The sequence below is a fragment of the Chelonus insularis genome, unplaced genomic scaffold, assembly GCF_013357705.1.
Source record: "Chelonus insularis isolate UGA/USDA-ARS -01 unplaced genomic scaffold, ASM1335770v1 contig_326_pilon, whole genome shotgun sequence".
Classification (NCBI taxonomy): Eukaryota; Metazoa; Arthropoda; class Insecta; order Hymenoptera; family Braconidae; genus Chelonus; species Chelonus insularis.
This window is the reverse complement of record NW_023276496.1, coordinates 937,482-965,107: the sequence shown is the minus strand read 5'-3', so window position 1 is coordinate 965,107 and position 27,626 is coordinate 937,482. Positions and strand designations below refer to the sequence as shown.

General features: G+C 27.4%; 1 protein-coding gene across 1 annotated transcript; it reads left to right on the top strand.

Annotated features, from left to right (window-relative positions):
* Positions 1-2: 2 nt before the first annotated feature.
* Positions 3-27,626, top strand: LOC118066002 (serine/threonine-protein kinase 17B-like). Its single transcript, XM_035081689.1, has 6 exons — positions 3-834; positions 19,015-19,227; positions 20,828-20,966; positions 23,349-23,475; positions 24,808-25,036; positions 25,630-27,626. The coding sequence occupies exons 1-6, from the start codon at positions 701-703 to the stop codon at positions 26,585-26,587; spliced, it is 1,800 nt and encodes a 599-aa protein (XP_034937580.1). The 5' UTR covers positions 3-700; the 3' UTR covers positions 26,588-27,626.

The window sequence follows — 27,626 nt, the reverse complement described above, 5'->3', positions numbered from 1 at the left end:
GATTTACAATCGTTAAGAGAAAGTTTTATTGTTATATTTGGATAATACAACCTTCAAATTTTCAAGTTAACAACGATTGAATTGTTTTTAATATAAAATTACAAATAGGCACAAAGAAGATTTTCCTATTGTAAGCGTTATATTATTCGGGAAAGATCGGCAGTTGTCGGGGGCGCTCGTGAAGCAACAGTGGTGGGCACCCGAGTTACTAGTCTGGTGGTGAGGATCGGGAGGATAACGAAGTCAACGTTTAATCGTGCGTCGCTCGGCGGAGAAAGTGGTTGTGTGTGCAGAGAGTTGTTTCTACTTGCACATATGTTTCTATCTGCACTATCAAATCTCCGATCCGAGTCGTAGCAACACCGAGTAAATAAACACGGAAATAATATTTTTCGTTTCTACTCTAACGTACGCATCGTTTTAAATCAATCAAAACAATGTTCATTTTGGCATTGAAACGTCAACCGGCAATGTTGTGAAGTTGATTTAATTTTCTAAAGTAAAAGAAATAAAAGTAATATTGGAAAATAAAGTAGTGAAAGAAATAAATGTTTAAACGGGAAGTGTTGAGCGGAAATGAGTAACTGGAATTAGGGAAAATATTAGATCGGTTAAGTGTGTGTGTCATCGCAACTCCTTTTCGGAGCAATAAGAATAATTAATTGAGTGACAAACAAGTAAATACGAAAAGTGAATAATCATGACGGTGGACAGACTGTTTGAGACCACTAGTATTCCAGGGCATCTCGCTCCCACGCCGGAACGACTGGAGCGGCTTCTTTCAAAACAGAAACTCGAAGAACTCTACGAGGTTGAGGAGCAGCCTTTCGCACGGTAAGTTTTAGTCTCTTATTTGTATTAACCTTAATTTCCTCATGCTATTTAACATTTTAAAACCATCCCTGAATTACTCTATGTCTAGCAAAATAATAGACAATCCTTTGTTTGCCCATAAATTTAATTATGTCTACTTGTTAGCTTCCTTTAAAACATTTAATCTCTTCAAAGAATGAATATCATAACAAATTTGTTGGAATACCGTCGTTAAATCATTATGTATAAAATGGCGGGCACTCCTACAAATTAAAGACTCGTTTATCAGATGGCCCTATAAAAGAAAGTGCGACGGAAGATCGAGGTCAAAACGTTCACGTCGGTCTCTCTGACCTCGCCTTTTTTTCATCTATTCTTTCTCTTCTGTCTTTCGAATCATTCTAATGGTAACTATTATATTACAAGTACAAGTATATATCAACATTTGTTACCCGTCTTTTTGGTAAGAATAGCAACTGTAAAACAATAACCAATTGTTTCTCTCTCACTAATTTTTATATTTATACACTTTGTTCACCTGAAGAGATAAAGGTCATGGTTACAAAGCAACCATCTTCAATATTATCTAATCGCAGCATCGCCATGTTAATAAATATAACTCTTTATAAACCATAAAAGAATTGAGTCTTATTAAGTGGTATAATTATTTAACTTGATTTTTTGCATTCTTCACAACAATAACAGACAAAGGTTCTTAAATCTTATTATCTTGCGTAATATGACTCTTAAAACTTTGTTTAGAATTGGAGAAATAGTAGAAATATCTCTATTGTTTTGTGTCAGTTTGAACAGACGAATTTTTTTCTGTGATAACTAAATACTTTAATGCTCATATCGTTTGAGAGAATGACAATAAATTAAACAAACCGCAGTAAATTCTTGTTTTATTAAGAAATACCTCTGAGTGATTTACTTTGTTGATAACAAAAATTTATATCAACTGATTTTCAAGTAAAGGCTGGTACCACCTATGAGTGATGTTAACATAGAGGGATAGATTAATGGGTTTGGGAGTTTAAAGAGATTTCAAACGAGATCGTGCAATATTTCGATTGATCCATTACTTAGAGCATGTAATTAAAACAATAGCAGGAATCTAGAAGGTAATAGATCGCGAGATTTATTGATTTTACATAATACATTCTCACAGCCCTTCGTGAGCATAGAACAGTAGGTCAACCAAAGTCGACCCACCGCAGATTTAATCTATCATTTACATATTTAACAGTCGTGATCCATTGTTCAAGAATTCCTGGTCATGTTCGTTCGATTTCACATCGTTTAATTTTTTTTCACAGATATAATATAGTATTATATGTATTTTATGGAGTACATAAACTTTGTTCAACTGTTATAAATTATATGAACGGACGAATGACGTTGATCTTAAATAAATATTGTGGTTCGTTACCACTGGTCTTGTAAAACTTTGCTGGGAAATGAAAACAAATGGATTTATTTGATTAATTCAATTTTAGTTTACACTTTTTTTTTACGGAATTTTTTTCATTAAATTATGCAATTAATAATATTCATTAGAATCATACAAAATTTTTTAAATTATCATTCTTATAATTAATAAAGTTTTTTTTTTCTTTTGAGTAATAAGTTATTAAACATTAACAAGGAAGTACATAATAAAATTTAATAAATAATTTTATATATCTATTAAAAAATATAAATAGAGAATATTTAATAAATAGTTAAATTTTTTTTATTAATTATTATCTTAATGTTGAGTGGAATTTTTTTATTGTGAGAAAAGTCTTACAAGAATAGGAATAAAAGACAAATCTTCGCTCAGTAAAACTTCATATTTCCTCATTCAAACGTGGAATTTCTCTAAGAAAATGAATTAAACAGAAAGCTTTTATAAATAACTATTGGGATATCAGGCATTTTTTCATCATAAATAATAGTTTAAAATGAATATGAAATAAAAGATAGCATTTTTTTTTACATTCAATTTTTTATCAAACGGAACACTTTCCTATAGGATGTATGATGAAATAACAAAATATAAAAATAATAAAGTAATTTTTATTTCTTAAAATAACGATAATGAATTTTTTTTAATACCATTATACATTTAAAAAAAAAGTCTAAGTGTGTTATTGAAAAAAAAATTTTTAGGTTTAAAATTAACTGCTGTATATTTATATTCAAAAAACTTTCAACGAATATAAATAAAAAACACTTGACATTAGAAAAAGAAAAAAGTTAATGACCGTACGACCCTGTGCACTTTTTTTTTATATATATAGTAACCAAGCTCCGAAGAATAATAAGCACTAAGAAGAGATTTATAAATTTTCTGGTAATGCAATAGGAAATTGAGTGTAGTTATTGCAGTTGGTTTTGAGCGATTTCAAGAAGACGTGCGCAGATATTTTTTTCAATGAGGTAGTAGACCTCCTGTGGATCTTTATATCTTCAAAATGGCGCTTGCTATATAGATGAGCAATTTTTTATACATAATAGTTATATACTCGTACAGTCAGGTATGAAATTACAGTACACGAATGACGTGTCACAAATTTATATATAATTGGCTTAAATGCTAATTTAAAATTTTTCATTTAAATAAAAATTATGTATTCAATTGAATTAAAAAAAAAAAAAAAGACTTTTTATTGTGTTGTAATATAATTCTCTCACGATATTGAATTTTTAAAATAGTTTTATTATCAAGTTTTCATTGTTACGTACATAGTTAAGTTGAGAAGCAACTGAAACTAGTGGCGGAACAGTTCTGATACTTGTTAGCGATTAACAGATATTTCACGCTACGTGAATTAAATGCTAATTACGCATAAGTATGTAAAGATAAGTATTCTGATTGCGGATATTTTTATTGGAAAAAAATACTAAAAATATGCTGCTATTATGTGAGCTAAGAAATGAAGCAATAAAGCAATTGAGTATTCTTTACTAATTTTTTTTTATACACATATATTGTGTGAATAAATAGAAGAAATTCATTGTAGATACAATTTGTATATCTCATTAATGAGATATACCAATTGGGAACGCTTCTTAAATATTACCCGGAGGTTCCCTAGCATTCTTTGGAATTGAGTAACTAACTTTACAGAGCGTATATTATAGTCAACTCGAAAGGAATATAAGGGGAGCCTTCCAGCAATGGAGATACAAGCAGACACAAATAGACACGATCGAGTACATACTACGTTAGGATCTTGTTGGAATGCCTTGTAATTTACATTATAAGGAACTAGTGCCTTATTTATTTGTATTCCAGTAGACATTTTATTAATTTTTATATAACGATGCTTTTCGATTTCGATTGCATTTAAATTCATCCAACATGGTTGCTCGTTTTTTGTCGGCTTTTTAATTCTGTTGTGGCTAATTGGGTTGTTTATGGGGGAGTAATAAGGAGTTCTTTATGGATATTAGCTCAGGGATATTTAGCATAGACGGTTGATTTATATATGTTAAAAATATTTGTTTTATCCTGACTAACGAATATATATTTTTTTGTTTTTATTATTAAACATACATTATTATGAGATAGAAAATTTATTATAATTTTTTATTTAATTTTTTCGAATAACTTGACCTTTTATAAACTCCAAAAAATTCAATCTATTCTCATTTTGATTGATCATATCGATTGATTATTTATTTATTTAAAATTCAAAAATTATAATAAAAAAAATTAATTTTATAAAATTAGACATGGTTAACATTTTTTATGGTGAGACATTAAATAAATTGTTTTTAATCAAAATTCAGTTTTTATTAGACTCTTTAAAATATTTCTCAAGCTTTTTTTACATCAGTGGAGGGCTTTGTCTCCCAGGGAGTTAATGACAACAATAACAACTATAAAATAAATCTCACATTTTCGTGAATCCTTAAATAAAAACATCCACTTATTTATTAAAAATAACTCGAAAATTTCATAATTACTAACCCAACTTTTCCCAAAGATCCAGGTTACAAAAATTTTGATTATTCGTTGGAAAGAATTTTTTCCTAAAAGAAGAATATAATTTTATGACACTCCCAAAGATCCAAAGTTCAAAATAGTTGGGCCTTAAAGATAAATTACTAGATGTTTATAATTCACTGTTATATAGTTAGGTCTAATACTTGAGCTAAACATACTACTTTCCCAAGAATCTTATAATCAAAACAAAGTAGGCCCATTCACATTAAATTAATTTTATCAATTGATTGAAAGATATTGGATGCGTTACTACAGCTGATTTGGGTTAGTGACACGCCTAGCGGTCAATTTGACGCTTTAAAAAATAGCAGTGTGCTCCAAACGCTGATTTTTCAGAGTCATAATTATATTATTAATATTATTGTTATTAAAAGAAATCCATATAAAAAATATTATTATTATTATTAACAAAAGCATCATTATTGATGAAGAAAAAATTAATTGATTTTTTAATTAATCAAGTAAAAAGAAAGATATTAATACTGATCATTCGTACTATCGGTATTTTAATTAAAAATTGCATCGATAGTATAACATAATTACCAATGATGTAATTATTAATCCATCATCATGCTATTTTTCAATAATATAACCTGATCATCAACATATAGTGTTATACATCAATTTTCTTCTTTCACTAAGCTAATAATTATTTATAAACTCAGTCAATTACCTCAACATGATTTTTCGTATTGAAATTTAATAGCAATCTAACATGCAGTTGTCAGGCGTAATATTCATTTAAGCATAAAATAAATAATTGTATTATTCATGTCTTGCATATACCCTTATGTAACTTGGTGAAAATGGATTATGTCCGATTAAAGTTTACTTGAGCTATGAAAGCGTAGAGTACACGTACAACTCTAGAAAAATTATAGTAGAGTATATATATATTTTTTTTTCAACTGTAATGATGTTTAGATTAAGGAAATAAGTTAACTCAATGAAATAGCTGACTAAACTTGGACTAGCTGGTATGAAGGAAGAGTTATTACGTATTTGAAAGGCTTTGTTCCATCAATCAAACGGTTGATCGATAAATTATGTAATGATTAAATTCATTGTAGTTGATTTATAAACAATAACAAACCAGCAAATCGAGAAATTAATTGAATTATCCATACAAACCACTAGATTTATATAATTATTTCTACTTCGATGTTTGTAACAATCAAATTTATCAGATTATTATTAAATGATTCAGTGAAATGATGAGAAATAAACTCCAACAATTATTGTTTGTTTTCATTTTATTTTAATACAAAGTAAAAATTATTCTAAAGACAATTAAATCTGAATTAATCAATTAATTTAATTTAATTGAAAAATTAAATATACGAGAGTTGTCATTAGAAAGAGAAAAATGATGAATAACAATAAATCATCATTTTATTGAAACTTTTATACATTACAAATATACTTAAATGATAATGAATTATCTGAGTCGTGAAGATTTTTCATGAAATCAGGTCTAATATTTATTCAAGCTAATAAAAGTTAGCATTTCTTTTAATATTTGATAAGGAAAGAAAAATCATAAGAATATAATAAAAGCTTAGATTACTTTTTTTATATTAGCATTAAAACATGGAATTAGTTTCTCCGACAATTAACAGAATATTTGCATAAAATACATGAAGAAGAAGTGACTTTTTGTCCTGATTAGAACTAGAAAATTAAAAATAATAAAAACATACTTGGGTTAACACATTTCTTTATTGCTTTTCTATTTTTTTGTCGCTATAAACTTTCCTTGGAAATAGCAGAAAATGTCGTTATTCATTTCACTTAATTTGTTATAAATATTTCCGGGGATTTTTTGATCATAAAATAAATTATAATTTAAATAAAGAATGGATAATGTGTAAATAATTTTGAATTTTATTAAACTTTCTAAATATTAAATTATTATTTTAATAAGAAACAAATGATTCTTTAATAATCCTGACAAATTGTATATTATAAATAATTTAATAATATCATTAATATCTAATTTTTTTTGTCATTGAAATTTTTGAAGTCGATTTCGACATTTATAAATCTAGGTTGATCTTTCTCATAGTATATAGTAAATTTTTGAAATACTTTCCTTCATAAATAAAAATGGAGCACACATTACTGAAATGTGCAATATTTCGTGCAATTTTATATAAAATTCATTACAAACAATGTTTTATTAATGGAGAAATATTTAATAGTCCTTAATAAATCAATTGATTATAGAAACATAACTTCCTTTTAGATTTCAGATCTACATTTTTCCCCAGATAATTCTTTAGATTCGACCTTTAAAAACTTTGGTTATAAAATCCGTCAACTAGTTAGTGTTATTAAAAGACCAATAAACTTACATAAAATATTAAAGTGAAATAAAAAACTCTTTAACCTAAGACCTTAATGACATGTAAAAGTCTCCATTTCTCAATGCAAAACATACAAAGTTGACTAATTACATCAATTATGAATAATTAACGAAGTAGAAATTATTAATACTCGGTCCAAATTTAATAATCCCCGGTACTTTTCCGGTATAACAGGAAGTCGAATTTTAATAACCAACCTGCAATTCAATTTACATGTGATACTATATGTAATTATGTAAATTTTTGAATTCTTGTATCCATAAAACTTCTCAGACAGTATATTTAATAGTTAACAGATTTTTTGCGGGTAGACCACCTATTTTTTACCTTTTTTCTTAGGGATTTAAAAGCATGTAAAGATTTATCAGTATTAGAAAGGGTCAAATGTATGTATATTGATGGACCTAACCCAATGCTTTTCCTATCACCGAGGTGATGAAAATAAAAATTATGTGCTACCTACATCTTCATTAATAAAGAAAAATGGACTTACTCAATACCCCGAGACGGCGCCAATGATTCAGATGGATACAAAAACCCGTGGAATTTTGAATTTTTATCGATCGCTTCATGGCCATAATGATTTTTTGTTGAATTGTATAAGTGTCGATGATAGGCAATAATCGTAAAAAAACGGTTCAACCGAAGAAAAAAACGATTTATTTATAGTTAAAGAATTTTATTTACTGCTATTGATGAGTGGTATAATGAAATATGGCGATATTAATTTATTATTTATACTTGATAAATACACTGGCTGAATGAATTTTTAATGTTAGTTGATAGAAATGAGTACTTTAATATGATAAGATTGTTTAGTTCAAGTCGTGTATTATTAGATCAGAATTTTTACAAAATTTTTGAATTTATTTTTTAACTAAACCTTGTAAAACAAATGAGTTAATATAATATTATTAATAACTCATTAACAAAACTAATTTTAAAAAAATTTTAACTTGAGTTTAATTAATTTTTTTGATAAAAATATGATTATATAAAAGTAAACTTTACTCATTTTTTCTAGGAATAGTAGCAAAATAAATGGGCTTGTTAAAAATGTTGATAACTTATTTAGTATTATACATTCTGCCTAATAATAAATATTTAATTGAATAAAAATAGTTTTAATTGCAGTAATTACTTATAAACTTAATTAGTGGTTGGTAATCAGTGATTAATAATCAAGTAATAATCAGTAATTAATCACTACTTAATAAAAGTAATTAGTTATCAATGAGAGTAAATTATAAAACAATAAATAAAAAAAAAAAGAATTCTTAGATTTTACTAAGTAAGATATTAAATAAATTAATAATAATAAATAAAAATGAATTGACCTTCATAAACGAGTATCAAAAATAATTCTCAAAGATCTAAAAGTCGTAATCTTATTGACCTAGGAGGGAAACCCACTTAATAGTCTATTGTTATTACGATGACAATCATGATAAATATTTTTTCAATAAAGCATTAAACTTGAAATTAAAAAGAAATTGATCAGCATCGTGAATGAGATATTGTCAAGAGAATGATTAAATAGTGGGCAGCGTGTATGTGATGGCCTCATGACACGCTTAAGCTGGAGATTGAGGTTCAATATCCCCGTCTCTCAGACTCTGTCCGCAACCGACTTACGACCCCTTATAATACTATATCGCAATCGCACTAATTATTGGCGCCGCAATGCCGGCAACTAGGACGCCGGAAAACGGTGGAAAACCTACGCCGATGCAGTGGGCCCTCGTGTCACTGGTGAGGCCTTTCGCTTCTAATGTTGGCGTATGAGTTTGCACGGCTAAGCAGTAATCAGTTCAAGTATTACCACAATTTTATAGTCGTTTGATTTATCTGATCATTCGGATTGTATGCACGGTAGACTAGTGCAGCTAACTAAGTCACTATGTACTCTAAAGTCGTACAAAATCTAACTATGTATTACGTTATATGTATTATTAAAGTGATGTAATAAAATATAAACCAGGATATGAGTGAGATCTGGTAGTAAATTAGTTCAAACTTAGGAGATTGTATCAACTAATAAATATGCCATTTAAAACATCACATAAATTTGCTAAATGTTTTGTAAGTTGGAAATAAATGCATTGTTATGTTTAGAAAAATTTATGATAATTTAATCCAGTGACATTTCATTTAATTTTTCATGTTATTTACGTTGTCACGAAGACTGTTGATAAGCTTTTCAAACCATAGGATCTTGATTGAAATTTTTTTCTCATTTTTAACCTTTCAATTATTGATAGAAAATGTTTGATCAAACGTAGACATTTATCTGCTGTATTATTCTCTCTAGTTTCTGATTGATCAATTAAATATTTTATTTCTTTTTAATTGAAATAATATTAATTGTTACATGATGATTAATGTTAAATGACTATGTCGTAAATATGTATTTATTTATTTTATGAGTCGATATTCATTTTTTAAATTGTTTAGTTAAATTCTTCCGTTTTTAATTTAATATTCTTGGAAGAAGTATGCATTTTTTATTTATTTGAAGAGAAATCCATGGTACGTTGATTATGTAAAATAAATATTTATTTTAATATTAAAAATGTATAGTCATAAATAATACAAACAACAATATAAACAAAAAAAATTTATGTTGCATAAAGAACTTTACTCTTTGTTTAATTTAATTTTCATATTAATAGTGATATTATGTTAAAGTTTTTATTATGATTTGCAATTTATTAAAAAAAAACATTGCTGATTGCTGAACTAATCTTTAAAAGAATAAAAATTAAATTAATGTATGAAATAAGAAAGTAGCTCTAGAGGACAATTTCTAATGACATTAGATTACCATAATGACGTTATAATAATAAATTGATATCATTTTTTTAATATTATATAAAAGATAATATAATATTTCATTCAAGTTGATATTTAATTTAACATCTAAAATCAAGCCAGTATTTTAAGACGGGATATGATCAAATTTCTAGTGAAAATTTTTTTTTATATTTTATTGCAAAGGAAGTTACTCATCTCCAGAAATTTCTGGGTAAAACATCATTGAAATTCAATGGCATGTCTAGCTAAAAAAGAGGAAAGACTTTTTTTTTAAACACAATAAAGGAAAACGACAGGAAATTGAGTACCAGCCCATTATCAGTGAGAATTATCAGTGCATTACGTTCATAAATTATATAAGTAAGAAGAAGAAAGTATCGTAGTATTCAGAGGTGAATCTACGGTAGATATATGGAATTTTATAATTATAAGTTTCATCAAAGAATTTAATACTTTTAATTGTAAAATGATTTTTAAATAATACTCATATGGTAGTTTACTTAAAATAAAAATAAATGATTGTAAGCTGAATCATGAGTTATTATATACGAAATATAAAATAATTTCTACAATCATTAGTCATTTGAATTTTGTAAGTATTATACAAAATAAATGATTATTTGACGTTTGACAACCATTCATCAGTTGTGAAGTTTTTCTAGACTATAATTTTATTGAAGAGGTGAAATGTCTGGTTGTTATTAATTCAGTCATGTTTATATTATGTTTATGTCGCAAAATAGAATGTGAAGGTAATTTTTTTGAATCACTTAATAAAGAAACTATTTTTTCATCAAAAGAACGATGCATTTTATAACAAGAAAATTAATCTTATTTTTATAAAAGAAAAAATTCTATTGAAAAGTTGCAAACTGATCGTTGAAGTAAATAACAAAAGTTAGTTATTAGAACCGAAATATTAACTTTCAATATTATAAATAATTTTATTAATGACAATTCAATTTCGCCATCAATGAAGTATATTAAAAGGCCTCTCAAAAATCTCAAGTTCAAAAAGCAATCTAAAAATCTAATTCAGTATGACAAGCAATATTTCCAAAGGTCACATGAAATTTGGAGAGAATTGAAAAGCCTACAAAATGATAACTGCACATACCTTAAAAGAAATCAAAGATGATATTAATGGTTTAAATGATGATATAAATAATTTATGGTATATGTTTGCATAGAATAAAATAATAAATTATGAATAGCCCACCAAGGCTACATAAAGTCCTCTACTAGCAGTTGAGTAAAAGACCCAATATTACGTGGGCAGACGTGTTCACAAGGTTTTAAAGAAAATACGTTTATATACAAAACAGAAGTGTGGCTGTTGTGAGAAAATTCCACGACAGATAATTAAAATTCTGTGTAGGTATAAATTCGTAGGCGTTAATTGAGACTCGAATGTGGCGATTCTTAAAATGTAGGTAGCAGAAAAGTTTAAGCGTCAGCGTATTTATTGGATTTACAGGTCAACTAGAGTCTTATATTCTTTATTAACTATTTTTTAGTTTATTTTATTTGTCGTTTCTTTTTGTACCAAATCTCTACATTGAATACTTTCCAAAGGAACATACCTTCTTGTAAACATTAATACCATTTGATTGTTCCAATTACATCCTAAATTTGCATCACTTCTTATTTATGGTCAAAATGGTCTCTCTACACTTCGTTTGCATATACATATCAACTTATTGATGCATTCAGGACACCGTAGTCGCATACATTTACTTGAAAACAAGTATCCTTAATGTCCATTTTCTGCACAATAATAAAATTCGACAAGCCTACTATTCATTTAGGTTTTTTTTATTTTGGTAAAGGTGAATATGCTAAAAATTTATAAAAATACAAATTCCAATGCCTTTTGAGTGTATTGAGTTGATGGTTCTATCTGAAAGTCGAATAATATAATCTATTTTTGACCTAAATGTGGGTAATTTCTCCATTTGTACGTAGAAACACGGATTTTCTTTCTAAGCTAACTGCTTTGTGGATATATATTACTCTATTGAAGAAATAGTTCAAAATTCAAATTGGTAACAACTTTGTCAGGATTAATTTTCTATAACTTTTACATTTCTTTTGTCGGATATCTAGAAATAGACTTAGAATAGAATTATTATTTAATTAAATCACAATATCATTTGTTGTATGTACGTTAATAACATTTCTGATATCTTTATTTTTATTCTTAACAGATTGTTAATACATGTTTGTTTTATTCGCTGACACTTTTACAATTATTTTATTTATTCTTACTTTTGCTAATAAGTATGCTTCTACATTAGCATAATTAATTCAATTAAAAAGATAATCTAGATTATCTGTAACACTTCAATCAGGAATCATTTCTAGCTTTTTTATTACAATAAAATTTTTTTTATTAATTTCTCCTTTAACTAATTCTTCCGATCATTATTTTCTTTGTTCACTGATGATCAAAGCATCACGTAAAAATTTCTTGTCCACCTTTATTCTTGATTTTTTTTGTTATTCATCGTTAAACTAATATTTAACAAAAAGAATCTTCTTAATAGCTTACAAAAGCATATTACCAATGTAAAGAGCAAAAATAAGCTGTACATAAAGCTGTTATTAGGTCCAGCTTCAATAGTTTTCTTATACAAATTAATTATATATATGTAGATAATCGGGTGCTCTTTTTCTCTTGTGCTCGTATAGACGTGACCTCGCATTTTGCTTCACTTCAACATCTTATGTAGTACCAGCAGACTATACAGATAGCACTAACTTTCATCCATGAACCGTTACTTTGCCCCGTCCAAGAATCCCCTTTTCCCCCGAGCTATGGCTATTCAGATCTTTAGGTCCCAAATGTGGAGATGAGGATATTGATGCCACATAATGCATCAAACTTGAATTATTTTTTTTACTCTCATTTGATATTATATTCACTGAAGTGATTCTCTCAGCGTGAATCCAATTTCAACTTCTGACAGTAACGTGTTCGGAATCATCTTTTTACTCCAGAAAAATGTAATAAGTCAAGTTGGTGTGCTCAGAATCTTGAGGAATTTTTTCTTGAAGAAAATTAACATTGATTAATAACCATGCATGCCATGAATGAATCATACTCAATCTTCAATGGGAAAAAAAAATTAATTTGTAAATGAACTTATCAACATAAAAGAATATTTGAAAGCTTATGATGTTGCAGAACAATGATTGCCTCACGAGAATTCTATTATTTTATTAACTAATAAATTCAAAAAATTCCAATACTTAGATCATCATCATTTACTCGTACATTAGATTAGTAAATATGATAAATTGAAGCAAAAAAGTTGATAAAAAATGATTCATTAAGAGATGGATGACCAATATATTGAGAATTTTTAGGAAGGCATAATGATTGAAGAGTGTAAGCCACCATTTCTCAGATGATTCTTTCCTTCATCAGGTCTGTAAGGCTCTCCAAGTAGGCCACATGCAAGTAGGTCTCGTGCAAAAGGAGACTCTGCCTCGATACCTTCGTGTGCATTTCTCTTTTGTTCACTCGTTCATTGGAAGTCCCGTCTAGTTGAGTCTGAGTGTATCTCAGAGGTTCTATACTGATTCTATAGTCTGGTTTTACAGTGCATGAAACCTATCACGTAATACATTGACTAAATAACTTTTACATCATGAGCTGAATCAGATAATATTCCTACTTTAATGATAGTTGTTATCATTTATGATAATTCTAGAGTATTAGTCCTTTCATCCTGATAAAAGAATAGCTAGCTTACATGTAATTTGTAAAAAAGCCTCTTTCTATTCTTGGTATTTTACGAAAACTTGTCTGGGACAAACCTCTACCAAGTGAGTCATCAAAACCGTAAGGCTTGAGATTTTCTCAAGTCCAAGACTGTGAGTCATCTGATTCAGTTTTGGAATGTAATCTCACATGTAATTTCAAATTCATGTCTGTTATGTGTGGTAACATCTAGTATTTACCGTTGTACTATAAAAAAAAACTAACATATTTTTTCAATTAGTCGACAATTGTATGTTCTATTTGATCATCAAATTAACGGTAGTGGTAATAATATTATGAAATAGTTGATAACTATTTTGCTTCATATTAGTAAAAGTAAAATTCATATTTTATTTTTTATGACTATTCACATAGAAATTAGTCATAAACCACAAATTATTGTGTAACAAATTCTTTTAAATGTTACTACAAAAATTTTTAGATTAAATATTTAAATAGAACAGTTTGAATAGAGATTTGAATGCAATTCACTATTCAAAAAATTGCTATTTCTCTAACTACAATAGTGAAACATTTTTTACTTCATTGATAAAATCAAAGCTTTCATTCTAAATATAAAATAAATGAAAGAATTATTGTCATGAAAAATGGCATTTAACTTATGTTATACTTTCGAAACAAAGAAGAAATATTTTTTTTTTTAAATATTGTTACTTTCGTTGAGATTTGTTAAGGGTTTCATAAGCAAGAATGGAGATTTAATCATTAGACGACTGCATATATACTTTTTATATGCTATATAACGTATCTTTACTCTCAAAATACCGGATTTTCTTTGTCTTTAACAAAGAGATCCGGTTCAACAGTAACTGGCCATTCAACAATTTCGTATTCTGTCAAATGTTTTTAAACCTGCAGTACACACTAATGAAAAACAAGTTATTTATGAAATTTACTTGTTTTTAATCACTATAAATTAAACAATTTTGCAAAAAAACGTTACTTAATCTGAAAACCATGTTATTTATTTACTTTTTTTAAAATCTTTGTTTTTTCATGAATAAGTTATTATTTAATCCTTTAAGATATTTGAGTTAAAAAAAAAACAATTCCTCTGACACTAATAATGTAAAAAAAAATTTTTCTAGTCATTAAATTGTTAATATTCTTAAAAAGTTTCTCTTTGACTTCTTCCGCCAAAGATTATCTTCACTCATCGATCCCACAATCCTACTTATCTACACAATTTTTCAAACATTTATGTAAAACTGTCTAAACCTACATCAAGTGAAATCGGTTTAACTAAACTAACACACCCTGTATCTATTTATCACACACAACTGTTCTACACCGGATCTTCATACTTTTGATGACAGCTGGTTGAAACCTCAACCTAAATTTTTGTATTCTCATCAACAAGTTGTAGAACATCATCAGGAGTAACCTAGAAATTTGAAGAACAATCGGTCTCCTTCAAATGTAAGAGTTTTGTCCCAGGTAGAAAATGGAACTGACCAGGGCTTTGTTAGAAATCTTTATCAGGTCTCTCAATAGGAAGATAATGAGTCATTGTTCAATCAAAGAAACTGGACCAAACTGTAACTAATATTTTCAATGTGTTTTTCACCAAACCCATCAATAAATCTCTGTCATCAATACGTGTAACAAACTTGAGAAAGAACTACATTTCTATACCACATTGCATTATTTTTTTATATCAATCTCTGATCAAGTATTGCATCGAGACAATTTGTTCATTGCATCATTTTATTTGACCAATTTATTAACAATATATTTATTGATTTATCATCTGTGTGGTAGTGGTAATTTTTCCAGTAATGTTTCTTCTTTGTGAAGTTTACATTCCATGTTGTATGCTGATGTACTCTCAGATAACTCGAGATACGGACTGCATACAGTAGTAAAACGATTATGTAACATGTTAGTAATAATCGTAAGTGACTGATCAGTTTGAATTGGAAATAGTTGTTTTAATATTGATGTGCTACACATAAGTATTGATTTAGTCAAACAAGAAAGAGAAATATATTATAAAAACATTTATCTTTTGAAATATTTGTTATAGATAATATTCAATTCTTGCTTAGCATCAGAATTTTTCCTCTATCGATACCAGACTAATTATCAGACATGCAGAATCAATAATTGGTAACAAAACAATATGTCATTTTATCTAAAAAAAATAAATTTTAATTACTTAATATCGATTAGAATCTTGTTACAAATAATATCAACTCCATCAGAACTATCAACATTCAGCAAATAGCTAAAGGAGACTGTAGAGTGTTAAGTTAAAAATGATGTTATGTCGTTGTTAAATATTTTATAAAGAGCTATTTTATTCTTTTGATAGAGCTACCTATTTAAATGATTGTTCCCAAATGACTATAGACTTTCAAGCTTGTCATTTACCTCGTTAACATTCGTTTTATTATTTATTCTTATGCTGGTTTATGCCTTTCATCTTGACAACATTGGGTCATGGATAGCTAGTTGCGTCATTAACCCATTAATACAATGATAATAAATAGCAATAGACCACATTTTCAATATTGAAATTAGTTGATGAAAGTAGGGATAATTGTGCATCTGGTATTTAGCAATACTTTTTTGATATAATGTTTTACATAGGATTTAATCAACTGGGACATGGAATCGAATTTATCGCTGTAATTATGAAGGATGATATGAAATATAGAATTTTTTCTATTAATAAAAAATTGATGGAAATTATTTTAATTGTGTTGCAGCAATGTGTTGGATGACATTAAAAAATTGGAAATGAACTGAACAATTCTATTCAATAAAATTATTTTGTGAAAGTTATTTCTTGACTGCTAAGAAACTTGAAATATAAATAATATTTTTATATTAATTGTTTTATAGTAATAAATAATAATTAATCCATAATTTGATTTAAAATAAACTAATTTTTTTTTTGGAGCTTGATAATATAGTGAGTGCCGAAATGCTTTATTTTCGGTCTGGTTAAATTTCAATATTTTTTGAAATAAAAAAATGAACTATTACACAGAAAAGAATTGGAGTAAAATTGATCATGTTCATTGTAAATATTTTTCCTGGTGGGATGTTTGGAGAATTGGCGAACTTTCCTAAGAATTCTCGATACCAAGAAAACAGGATTGTTTTATGATTTAGTTTCTCTATAGTATATATAAAGTTTATACCTCCGTACGCTCTGGAATGTATTAAATTTCGATATTAATACACGGAACAATGAATATGAGGAATTCTTCGAATTTTATTCAGTTCAAGGATACTTTCAAGGAAAATTTTATTTACATTAAACTTGAATATCGACGATTGTTAACATTCAGCCAATATTTGAAGATCATAAAGATGCAATAAATTTAGTAGATGCAATAAATACTATAAATTGAGTGCAATAATAAAATGGAAAGGTCGACTTGGTTATTTTTCATGGTGAATAATGTAAATAAAAATTCAATAGGTAATCGGAAGAAAAGTACTTGATACATAATTATAGAGCAATATTTTAAAGATAGCGATTACTTTCTTTCACTTAATTGCAACTAGGATAGTTATAAGTCTTCATTTAAGTTATTATTAGTTACATAAGTGTGTACTCTCTCGTTTATTTTATTCCTGAGCATGAAAAAGAATGAAAATTGTGCGAGATTTCTCAAGTTAAATATATATCCTAGTTTTTCCGCCAGACAATTATTCAAGAAATTGTTTATCTGTCTTATCGCCGTATGTTTAAATTATGTATACACCAGACAGAAGTTATTAGATAAAAGTGTATATTATTTTATATTGTAGCGTATCAATTATTTTCAATTGAGTAGAAGATTCTAGTGCTACTGTAAGGTGAAGAATTAGTTATGCTGGTAGATGATTGATCAATAAATAACATTCATACATATAGAGGACATAAATGTCAATAAAATTAAAAATTAAATGGATAAACTTTTCTTGAATGTTTTGATATCATTTAGATTCCAAAACCTTCTTTAGAAAAGACTGAAAATATTAAAAAAAATATTTATAACTCATAACACCAATCTTGAAACTTTTTTCCTACATGAGATTTTGTATTAAGTGGAGTATGATCATTCAGCAATATCCATTAACGAATAACTTATTTTATTTTTAATTACATACTGATAATCAATAGCAAATTAGTTATAGGCATAATATGTATAACAGGTCGCAACGCAATTTCTCGTGTTGATACGTAAACTTGTTAGTAATTAGAACAGTAGTAGACTTATCTGCTTGGCACAGTAGATGTACCCAATGTTCATGATTTTATTAGTACGTACTCATATATGTACACACGTACGTATGTACTCTTTCTTTGCTGATAATAATTTTATGTTAGCGGTTGATAACAACTGATAACAAGCCAGTTCATCATGTTGTTCAATCTTTTTAGATATCCGTTCGTAAGGGGAATGACAAATACGTATTTATTTGAACCATCATCACTTGTAGACGTAAAAGATTTCTAGATACGAGCTTCGATTATTATGATAATGCCGTTAGACTGAATGGCGATCAATTTATTGTAAAGTGCTTTTTTAGTTCAGCTGAATTCAAATTAATGAGATATGAAATACTGGTTATTTTGTATTCACGTTTGATTCAGTATTTTGAGTATAAATAGATTATTTCTTTTTGGAGTAATCAAGTAGTACAAGTAATAAATTGATTTGCTTAATAATAAGAATTCCACGAGCTAATTATCGCTGTCTATGATCATGTTCAGAGGTGAAAAATTTATGATAAATAAAAAAAATTTACTGATAGTGATTATTGAGCTCAAAGCTGCTTCTTTAAGTCATAATCTATTACATTTCATCCTTATTTATATTATTTTTAGTCAAAGCTAACTTTCAACTTGAAATTGATCATTAATAATTTTTCTTTAAACTATTTTCGTAATTTATTACTGCAAAAATTATAATTTGTAATTCAATCGGAAATTTATCATCGACAGATTGATTTTTTATTGCCACTTTAATCATAATAGAAACCAGCATATTTATTATTATTATATGCTATAAAATAGAATTAAGAATTCTTTTGTGTTCATGTCCACTTCTGAGTAACCCTTGACATCAACTTATAATCTCTTATTTATTTATTACAATCAATTAAATCATGGAACGATTTGTATCCATCAAAGTCTATTACAGTCAATAATGCTGTTGACAATTGTTTATTATAAATATACTTTAATAATTTTAAATGAATGTATTAATCTCATTTATACTTTATTATAATTTCAGAGGGAAGTATGCAACGGTGAAACGATGTCGAGAAAGATCAAGTGGACAACACTGGGCTGCCAAGTTTCTAAAGAAGAGACGACGAGCTCAAGAACTGAAAGCGGAAGCTCTTCATGAAGTTGCGGTACTAGATGCTGCAGCACATTGCCCTCAGCTTGTATCACTTCATCAAGTCTTCGAAACGAATTCGGAGATGGTTCTAGTTCTTGAGCTGTAAGTTTAATTAAAATATTTTAGCAGATATGTCTAAGTGTTATTAGAAAAATTGGTTAATCTCATCATACAAGTTTATGACCTGCAAATATTTGCATTTATTGATAAGATATATATTAAAACATATTCGCAATATGTTTAGAATATTAATTTTGATTACCATCATGTATCCTATCAATTTCACTTTTTTTCATTAATCACGTTATGTTATCGTATTGATTTATTACAATTAAAAGAACGTTTTGATAAATTTACAAGTCTACACATGAATGTGTCTAAGTCAAAACAGATGTTTTTGAGATTAATTTCTTGTAAAAAACATATTTTTGCGAACAACTTGTGTTTTTTTGGTGATCAAAGATTTAAGATTGAAATATTTATTTACAATGAAAATAAAATGAAAGTGAAATTTAAATCCTCATTTGATTGATTTATTTAACGGTTTAATTTAAAAAATAGTTCTACATAAATTTGATCTGATTAAATGAAATAAATTGAAAAAATTCAATTCGATTGATCATGAAGTTGATAATTGAAAGACTAAAGTAATCAAAAAGATTCTAAATAGATAATAAATTAATTTTCTGTTTGAAAAATGAATCATCAACAGATGGGTTCATTGAAAGCATGATAGTAAGATTTTGAAGATAACAGTAGTTTAAAAAATATACTCTAATTCTAAAATTAATAAAATAATTAAAAACAAAACATTTTAATTCTTAATACAATAATCAAACCAATTCTAAAAAAAAACTAGATTACTCCTCTAATTTAACAATTATATTCTCGTATTTTATCTTGCTATGTAAGCATTGACATGAATCATCTAGAATTAAAAATATTTGTACCATTGTTATACATGTCTATCGTTATTCAAAGTATAGAACTACTCCTATTTTGTCGAATTCTATGCTAAATAAATAATACATACCACGTGGCAAGATCTGTTTCTATAGCAAAAATTGTATAGGATATATATCAAAGTTAAAATGTGGGTAAAATAAATCAAAATGTTCTTTCTTTGTAAACGTTTCGTACTGATGACGCGGTATAATGTTTGATCGCCAGGTGTTAGCACAAGGTGTTGTCTATGGTTTCGAAACGGTCGTATGTATTTGGACTGGGTACAATAAAATATCAAATTCTGTGAGCAATTAAGAAAAATGTAGAACTAAGGAATGAGGTTTATAAAATCAAAGGAATTATTGCAAAATAATTGATAAAATTATATAATAATTCTAGCAATAAAGCTATTAATTCAAAACATTAAATCATTTTTATAAAAAAATATAAGTTTAATTGTTTAATTATCATCAATCAATTTTTTTTGACGTTACATGATGTGAAGTTAATGAAGGTGTTGATATAATTAGAGTTTGAATAAAAAGTAAAAGCCTTTAAAGTTTATAAATGATTAATAGTTAAATTATAGTAAAAAAAATAATAAAATATTAAACAATTTTATTGTTTGTTAAATTAATATAGCGTTAAATAAATAAATTGTACTGTATATTTTATAATTCCATTGTAATTTTAAGTTAAAACTTTTTGAAGTAAATAATCAGTGTTGTATTCAACTAACTATCGAATTACTTTTTAGGGCGCCAGGTGGTGAGTTGCAGATGGTTCTAGACAGGGATGAAATTCCTGAAGAACGCCAGGTTGTTAGGTTACTACGTCAAATTTTGGACGGTGTTGCGTTCCTTCACTCCATTAACATTGCACATCTTGACATCAAGGTAAAATATTCAAACTTGAAAAAATAAAAGAAATAATGTAAAAATCTATAAGAACCATGACAACAAGTATCAAGTAACACTTGGTATTTTGATTAAATTAGAGATTGTTATGAGCTGCATATATGAAAAATCAAGATCTTTTTTTGCAATGCGTGGGTAAATGAGGTCGGCGTCAGATGAAATACCACAACGTCGCGACACCAGGCGTAATGCAAATAGAAGTTTTAGTTGGCAACCTCTAAGTTAGCTTAAAATGGTCCTCTTTCACATTCTCTAGATTTTATAATTCTTTTTTTGTTCTTACCGACAATTTCTAATTTATCAATATATTTTAAACACCTATTAACAAATTTAAATTCTATTGAAAGTTGGAAGTCATGTAGATAAATTCAAGGAAAAGTAGGTTTATTGTAGACACATGTAATGTTTGAATAATACCAATTTATAGATCATTTTGTATGGATATATTTTTCACCCTTTTTCGGTTTCCTGTGTTCTACATGCACGAGTAGTAATGGAACACTAATGAGATTATCCATGCTCACAACCATCTGTTTCAATTATCTGGACCCAAAACTGCTGCTTCTGTGATTTAGATAAAATTTCTCAGATATTAAGTGTTCTGTTTAGTTTGTCACAGTTCATTATTCAAAGGGAAAAATTTCTGGATGAAAATAGATACGCTTTACACTTAATTTAAAATAGTTTCTGTTTAAAACATCTGTCAAAGTTAAGATTGACATTTTTCTTTAGAGTTCAAGTATTTTATTAAGATGATACATTTTTGGAATCTTTGTTAATTATTATGTTATAATAAATGATTATTTTTTTTAAATTATTATTTTGATTGAATATTTTTCTTATTGAAGATAACATTCTAAGTAAGAAAAAATTATTATTTATGTAATAATTATATTCAATTTCATAAGAGCTATAGGATTATAAATTCATGTTAATATCTTCATTATTGATATGTCACATGATAATAGTTACGTTTTTTGAAATATTGTTGAGTCAGATTTATTTTCTATCATTTTGAAATAATTGAAATAAAAAACCAATAAAAAGTTTTATAGGAAAAAAATTGTTTTCACCATCGTGAAAGAAATTGAATGAATATATTTGCATTTTATATGAGTAAAAGCATTAATAATTGACAAGATAATAGACAAATTTAAATAGACAAAGACGAAATGAAAAATATATTAAAAAAAGTAAATTTTTTATGGTATTGATGACAAAATAAATTTAATTTTTATTAAACTTACTCTTGAGAAAAAATATGTGTTCATAGTTATTTAGTTTATATTTAATTGTTAACATCTAGTCTATTTTTTGAGTTATACCACATTATATCACTTTGACAGCTACTTAGGTTTAAACTTCATAAGTTTAAATGGATTTCTATTAATAGTTAATAAATATGTTAACTTCGGACTATTATTTATTTTTATTTTACAATTGTATACTAATGATACAATTACATAAATTTCAATTTGAATATTTAATCAACAATTATCTTTGAATTTTAAATAGCTCGTCGAAAAACTCTTTAAGGATGCATTTCTAAATTTATCCAAGACAAAGAAATCCTTGGTTTATTTTTTGAGAAATTAATTGACTGTAAAGCAGTGTTAGTATGCCAAACTTTTTTTTTTAATTATCTGCAACATTCATGGCCATCCTGTTTATTTATAAAAATCCCTAAAGTTGTTCTCTTATTTCAACTTTTTCCCATTTTTCTACTACAATAAATATATTTATAAATAACAACAGAACATTGTTAAATTGTAATGAAAAATTTGTCTGATGCGTCGAGTTGATGATAATAATTGTCATTAATATTAAAAAAAATATATATTTAAAGTAACTTTTATGTTGCACTAAATAGAAGCAAGAAATTAAGTTATCTAATAAAATCGGGAAGAATTTCTTTCAACCATCAGTAATCTATAAATCTTCATTTTTATTTAAGATTAATTTGATTTTAATGGACGATTACGTTACCAGATCATATAAATTACATACAAAAATTCAGAAAGGTGGAAAATATAAAATATCAAATTAAATATATAAATTAAATGAAACCGGCGTTGTGAAAGAACAAGTTTTACGTTATTTCTTTAAATACTTTATTTCTTATGTTTCCTTAACCGATTCGTTTACTTAATTTTATATTCCCCTAGCCTGAGAAAAATGCGCTTTTACTTTTCTTATGCAGTATACTGTAGCACGGAATTAGTTACTTTGAACTTAATACACATCGTTTACGATAAAAGTGAATAAATACTTTGAATAGATTACTCATCGTAATAATTATCCTTTTTTATAAATTACTCTATGAATTTATTTATATGATTTTCTTTTTCTTTCTTGTTACAGCCACAAAATTTGGTTATGACTGGTGAATTCCCTGATTGTGATGTAAAGCTATGTGATTTTGGTATTTCACGGCATATTAGCCAGGACGCAAACATTCGTGAAATTTTGGGCACACCCGATTATATAGGTGAGTATTTACATCAATTTCTATTTTATGATTTTATGATAAATAAATCACAATAAATTCTTGCATAAATTACGCAGAATATATTACTTATCTACAACTGTGTGGTGAATATGAGCTTTTAACACTTAATATTTCAAAAGTTAAACATTCTTTAACATTCATTATATAAATTATTTTAAAATTACATAGAAAAACTAAAGCTATTATACACAGTGAAATATTTGAAATTTTTCTAGTTCATTATTTACTTTTGTTGAGCGTGGAATGAAAGAAATAGTTTATTATTCATTAAAGGAACAAGAAATTTTTTAACAATTCCTACTGAGTGATATTTAACAAAAGATAATTCTTGATGAATTCCTACATAAATTAACTCCAACATGTAAATTATTATTTTTTTTTTTTCATTTATCGTTTTAAGTAAATAAAAAAATTATATTATTTCATAAAAAAGATAAACATTTGCTTATATTTACATTTGTTAGATAAAAATATTGGTTATATTTTTTTTGTATATTGTAATTTGGTTACTATTAATTTGTTAATGAATTCTAAACAAATGTTTCCTGTGAAAGCATCATTTTAAAAATACATAACATTACCCTTAAATTTTTTCTACTGAAATATTTTTGGATTAAAATATTTTGAACTTGAACTATTTTAAGTGAAGTATTTTAACTCTCTTCCGGTTATTTAAGCAGTTCATTGCCCATAATGGAGATAAACTCATGTACAAGTAATGTTGAAATAGTCTATTTATCTTTTTCCACATTATATTAGATATTAAAATTTTTTAAAAATTTTCTAAAACATTTCTTACCAAAAAAATAAGTGTAAAAGCAACTACAAACATTATCATCCTTTTTTTTATTCTCGTTATTTAAAAATTAAAATTCATTATTTACAACCTGATAGCATAATGTAATCTATGTATACAGGATAATAATAATGTTTGAGTGAAAATAGCGCTGAGAATGAAATTGATATTTTTTATTCTCACTTTCTTCACTATTCGCTCTTATATACAGCATACATGTGGGCGACCACACATGTTTATAACACCAGAATGTATAAATTTAATTGTCTCAGACGCGAAAGTGTTTATCGTCTAGCGAAGCAATTTAAATGCTATCAAGTTAAATCAGTCAACCAAAACCTTCTGATACTATCACATAGTTTGATATCAATCATGCTATCAACAAAAACTACAATTTTCAATTACCTCAATTTAATCGTTTCTATTAATAAAAATTTGAAACTAATTAAATTATACTTTATTAATCTTTTAAATACGTCATTTAAAGCGTGAAATATTCTGATGATTTTTTTCAGCTCCAGAAGTACTCAATTATGAGCCAATCAGTCTTGCTACAGACATGTGGTCCGTGGGAGTTCTATTGTACGTCCTTCTTACAGGATGTTCTCCATTTGGTGGAGACACAAAACAGGAAACATTTTGTAATATTAGTCGCTGTCATCTGGATTTCCCTCATGACTTATTTGAGGATGTGTCTGAGGAAGCTCGTGATCTTATGAGCAAGCTTATGGTGAAAGATGCAAGGTACTTAAAATGCTATTTTTAAATTTATGACTTGTCATTTTCCATGTACCGAGTATCACAAAGATCCTTTAAAAATTACATTTTTTTTCATGCAAACAACAAAGGTATTACTTTTAGCATATGTTAAACATCATGCTGATTAATTTGTACTCATTTTTGGCAAATGTGTTTATATTTTCATGTCTCTGGAACTTGAAACAGAGTTTGTTATGATAAAAATGCAAGTCTGTTGGTCTCCCCTTTATAATAACAAAATTGTTGATTCATATTTCGCTGAAATTGTTATTCAGCATCCGAAATCACTAACTCTTGAGACTAACAAGTATATACACATGCCACTTATTTATCAAACATGAATTAAGACCATTCATTAAGACTCGTTTTCTCATAAAAAAACTAATAAAATATCAATCGCAAATAAATTAAGCATATAAGTAACTTCCGAATCCTATTCAGATGAGTAATAAAATCGCCATCAAAAGTTGGCATAGGTAATGTCAAATAAAATATAGCAAAAACTTATTATAATGATGTTACCCATCTTCCTTATTAGATTAAAATTATATACTTATAAAAATAATTTATGTTTCTAGCCAACGATTAACGGTCACTGAATGCCTACAACATCCGTGGTTCTCACTATTCAATGATCCAGAGACAACCTTATTGACAACATCATCATCAGAAGAATCAGAAGTTGTAGAAGAGAATCCAACAAATGAAGATGTGTACTCTGATAAGTGTTCATCATCTGAAATAACAACTGATGACATTTCACACTCAACAGAAGCGAACGACGAGTTAGAGATATCGGAATGTTTGTCAAATGAAACCGAAATTCAAACTACGGAACTTGATGCTGTAACTTTAGAAGCTACTGCTGATTATTCGAAACCTACGTTACAAGTGACAGCTGTGAAACTTGGATTAAGCCCCAATAGGAAGGATACTTTTAAGAAAAATATGGAATCATTAGCACAAAAATTTTCCGAAACTGATATTTTTATTATTGAACAAAATAATTCATCATCAAGAACTACAGAAACCACCGTATCTGAGACTGAAGTATTCAAATGCACACCAGTTTTTATTCTTGGTGAAGAGCAACAATACAACGATAGTGGAAGTGATACAGTTTCTGAAATATCGACAGATAGTGCAAGTGATCGTAGCAGTATTTATTCTGATGATTCTCTAGATTTCATTCTTTATGGTAAAAGCCAAGGACGAGCAAGTTTTCCTTTTACTGGAACTGAAATGGATCGATGGGAAAGACATCATCCTAGAGCATGGTCACGAGAATGCAATGGAGTCGTGAACAAAGCTCTAAGTCGTTTTACTATTGAATCAGTATCCGATAAATTACCGAAAATTATCGTACCATCTTCAAACAAAGGAAAAACGGGTCTGGAGGCATTGAGAGAAAGAGGAAGTAATTTGGTAGTTATTCGGGAACCTGTGAAAGCTGGAAGATATACTCGATATAGTGAAGTTCAATGTGAGTCTGTTCAAGCAAGAATTCGTCGATTCCAAGTTGAAGGAGGATCTTAAATTCATGAGAATGAACTTAGAGATTGGATTTTATCTTGATGATATCGTTGGCGTACACATGAGTATTAAGGTGTATATTGGAGCTTGATATTGAGAAACCTCCAGGTACAACCGCATAATAATGCTGTTAACTGAAGTAGAGGTGAAGACTTGTAAAAATTTGAGTAATTTAAGGATAAATAGTCACAGTAAGAATTGTTAATTGCTTTACATAATGTCAATTGAAAAGAAATTAATAATCTGCTGGTTGGAAAAGTTTACACGAAAAGTTTTGTCAATGTTGGTGTAAATATATCGGAATAACGGTTAGTTGGATAAGTGGTGTGAGTGAATAAGAAATTAGCATAAACAAACGTGTGATAAGGACATTCTTTGTTTTCTGTCCATATCAATAGACTGATTGACCGTTCCTTGAATGAATTGGAAATATTGTACACAGGAGTGCCGTTAAGTGTTCATTTTAATCGCCATATTATATCAATCAATGGAACTTATTTTTTAACTAATTTACAATCGTAATTTTGTTCAGCATTTGGTACATAAATAAGTCTTTAATAATATTTTTAGCGTCAAAAAATTTCATCTACATGAGAAAATTGCACAGTTTATACATCATTTTATGCTATTACATGCATCAATGAATCGTTTGTGCTCAAATGTAACTTTAAACTAGCTTGACTCTAACAAAGGTAGGTCAACAGTTCAATTCTCTGTTTCCGTCATTCATCGGTAGAATAATGTTTTTAGAAATATTTTTCATGTTTATGATGATTTTAATTGCCGAAAATTATATTAATGTTTACAAATTCATTCATTGTTAATATTGAAGGTTTAAAATGGTTGAGAATTGAAACGTTAATTAGTTTTCGTGTTAAAAAAAAAAAAAATTACAAAAACAAGTTTAGGAAATTTTTAGGAAATGTGTATTTTTTAGAAAATTTAATATAATCTTTTATGTACTATAACACCATCGCTGCCTTAAAAAGTCGCCATTTAATTGTATTCATAGATTTAGTGTAAGATCCGCAATTAAACAAGT

What these genes read in the sequence shown, in the direction of transcription:
- LOC118066002 (XM_035081689.1), top strand. Translation starts at nt 701, where the DNA reads ATGACGGTGGACAGACTGTTTGAGACCACTAGTATTCCAGGGCATCTC. An exon ending in GAGGAGCAGCCTTTCGCACG is followed by an intron (nt 835 to 19,014) that starts GTAAGTTTTAGT and finishes TTATAATTTCAG; the next exon opens with AGGGAAGTATGCAACGGTGA. An exon ending in CTTATGGTGAAAGATGCAAG is followed by an intron (nt 25,037 to 25,629) that starts GTACTTAAAATG and finishes TTATGTTTCTAG; the next exon opens with CCAACGATTAACGGTCACTG.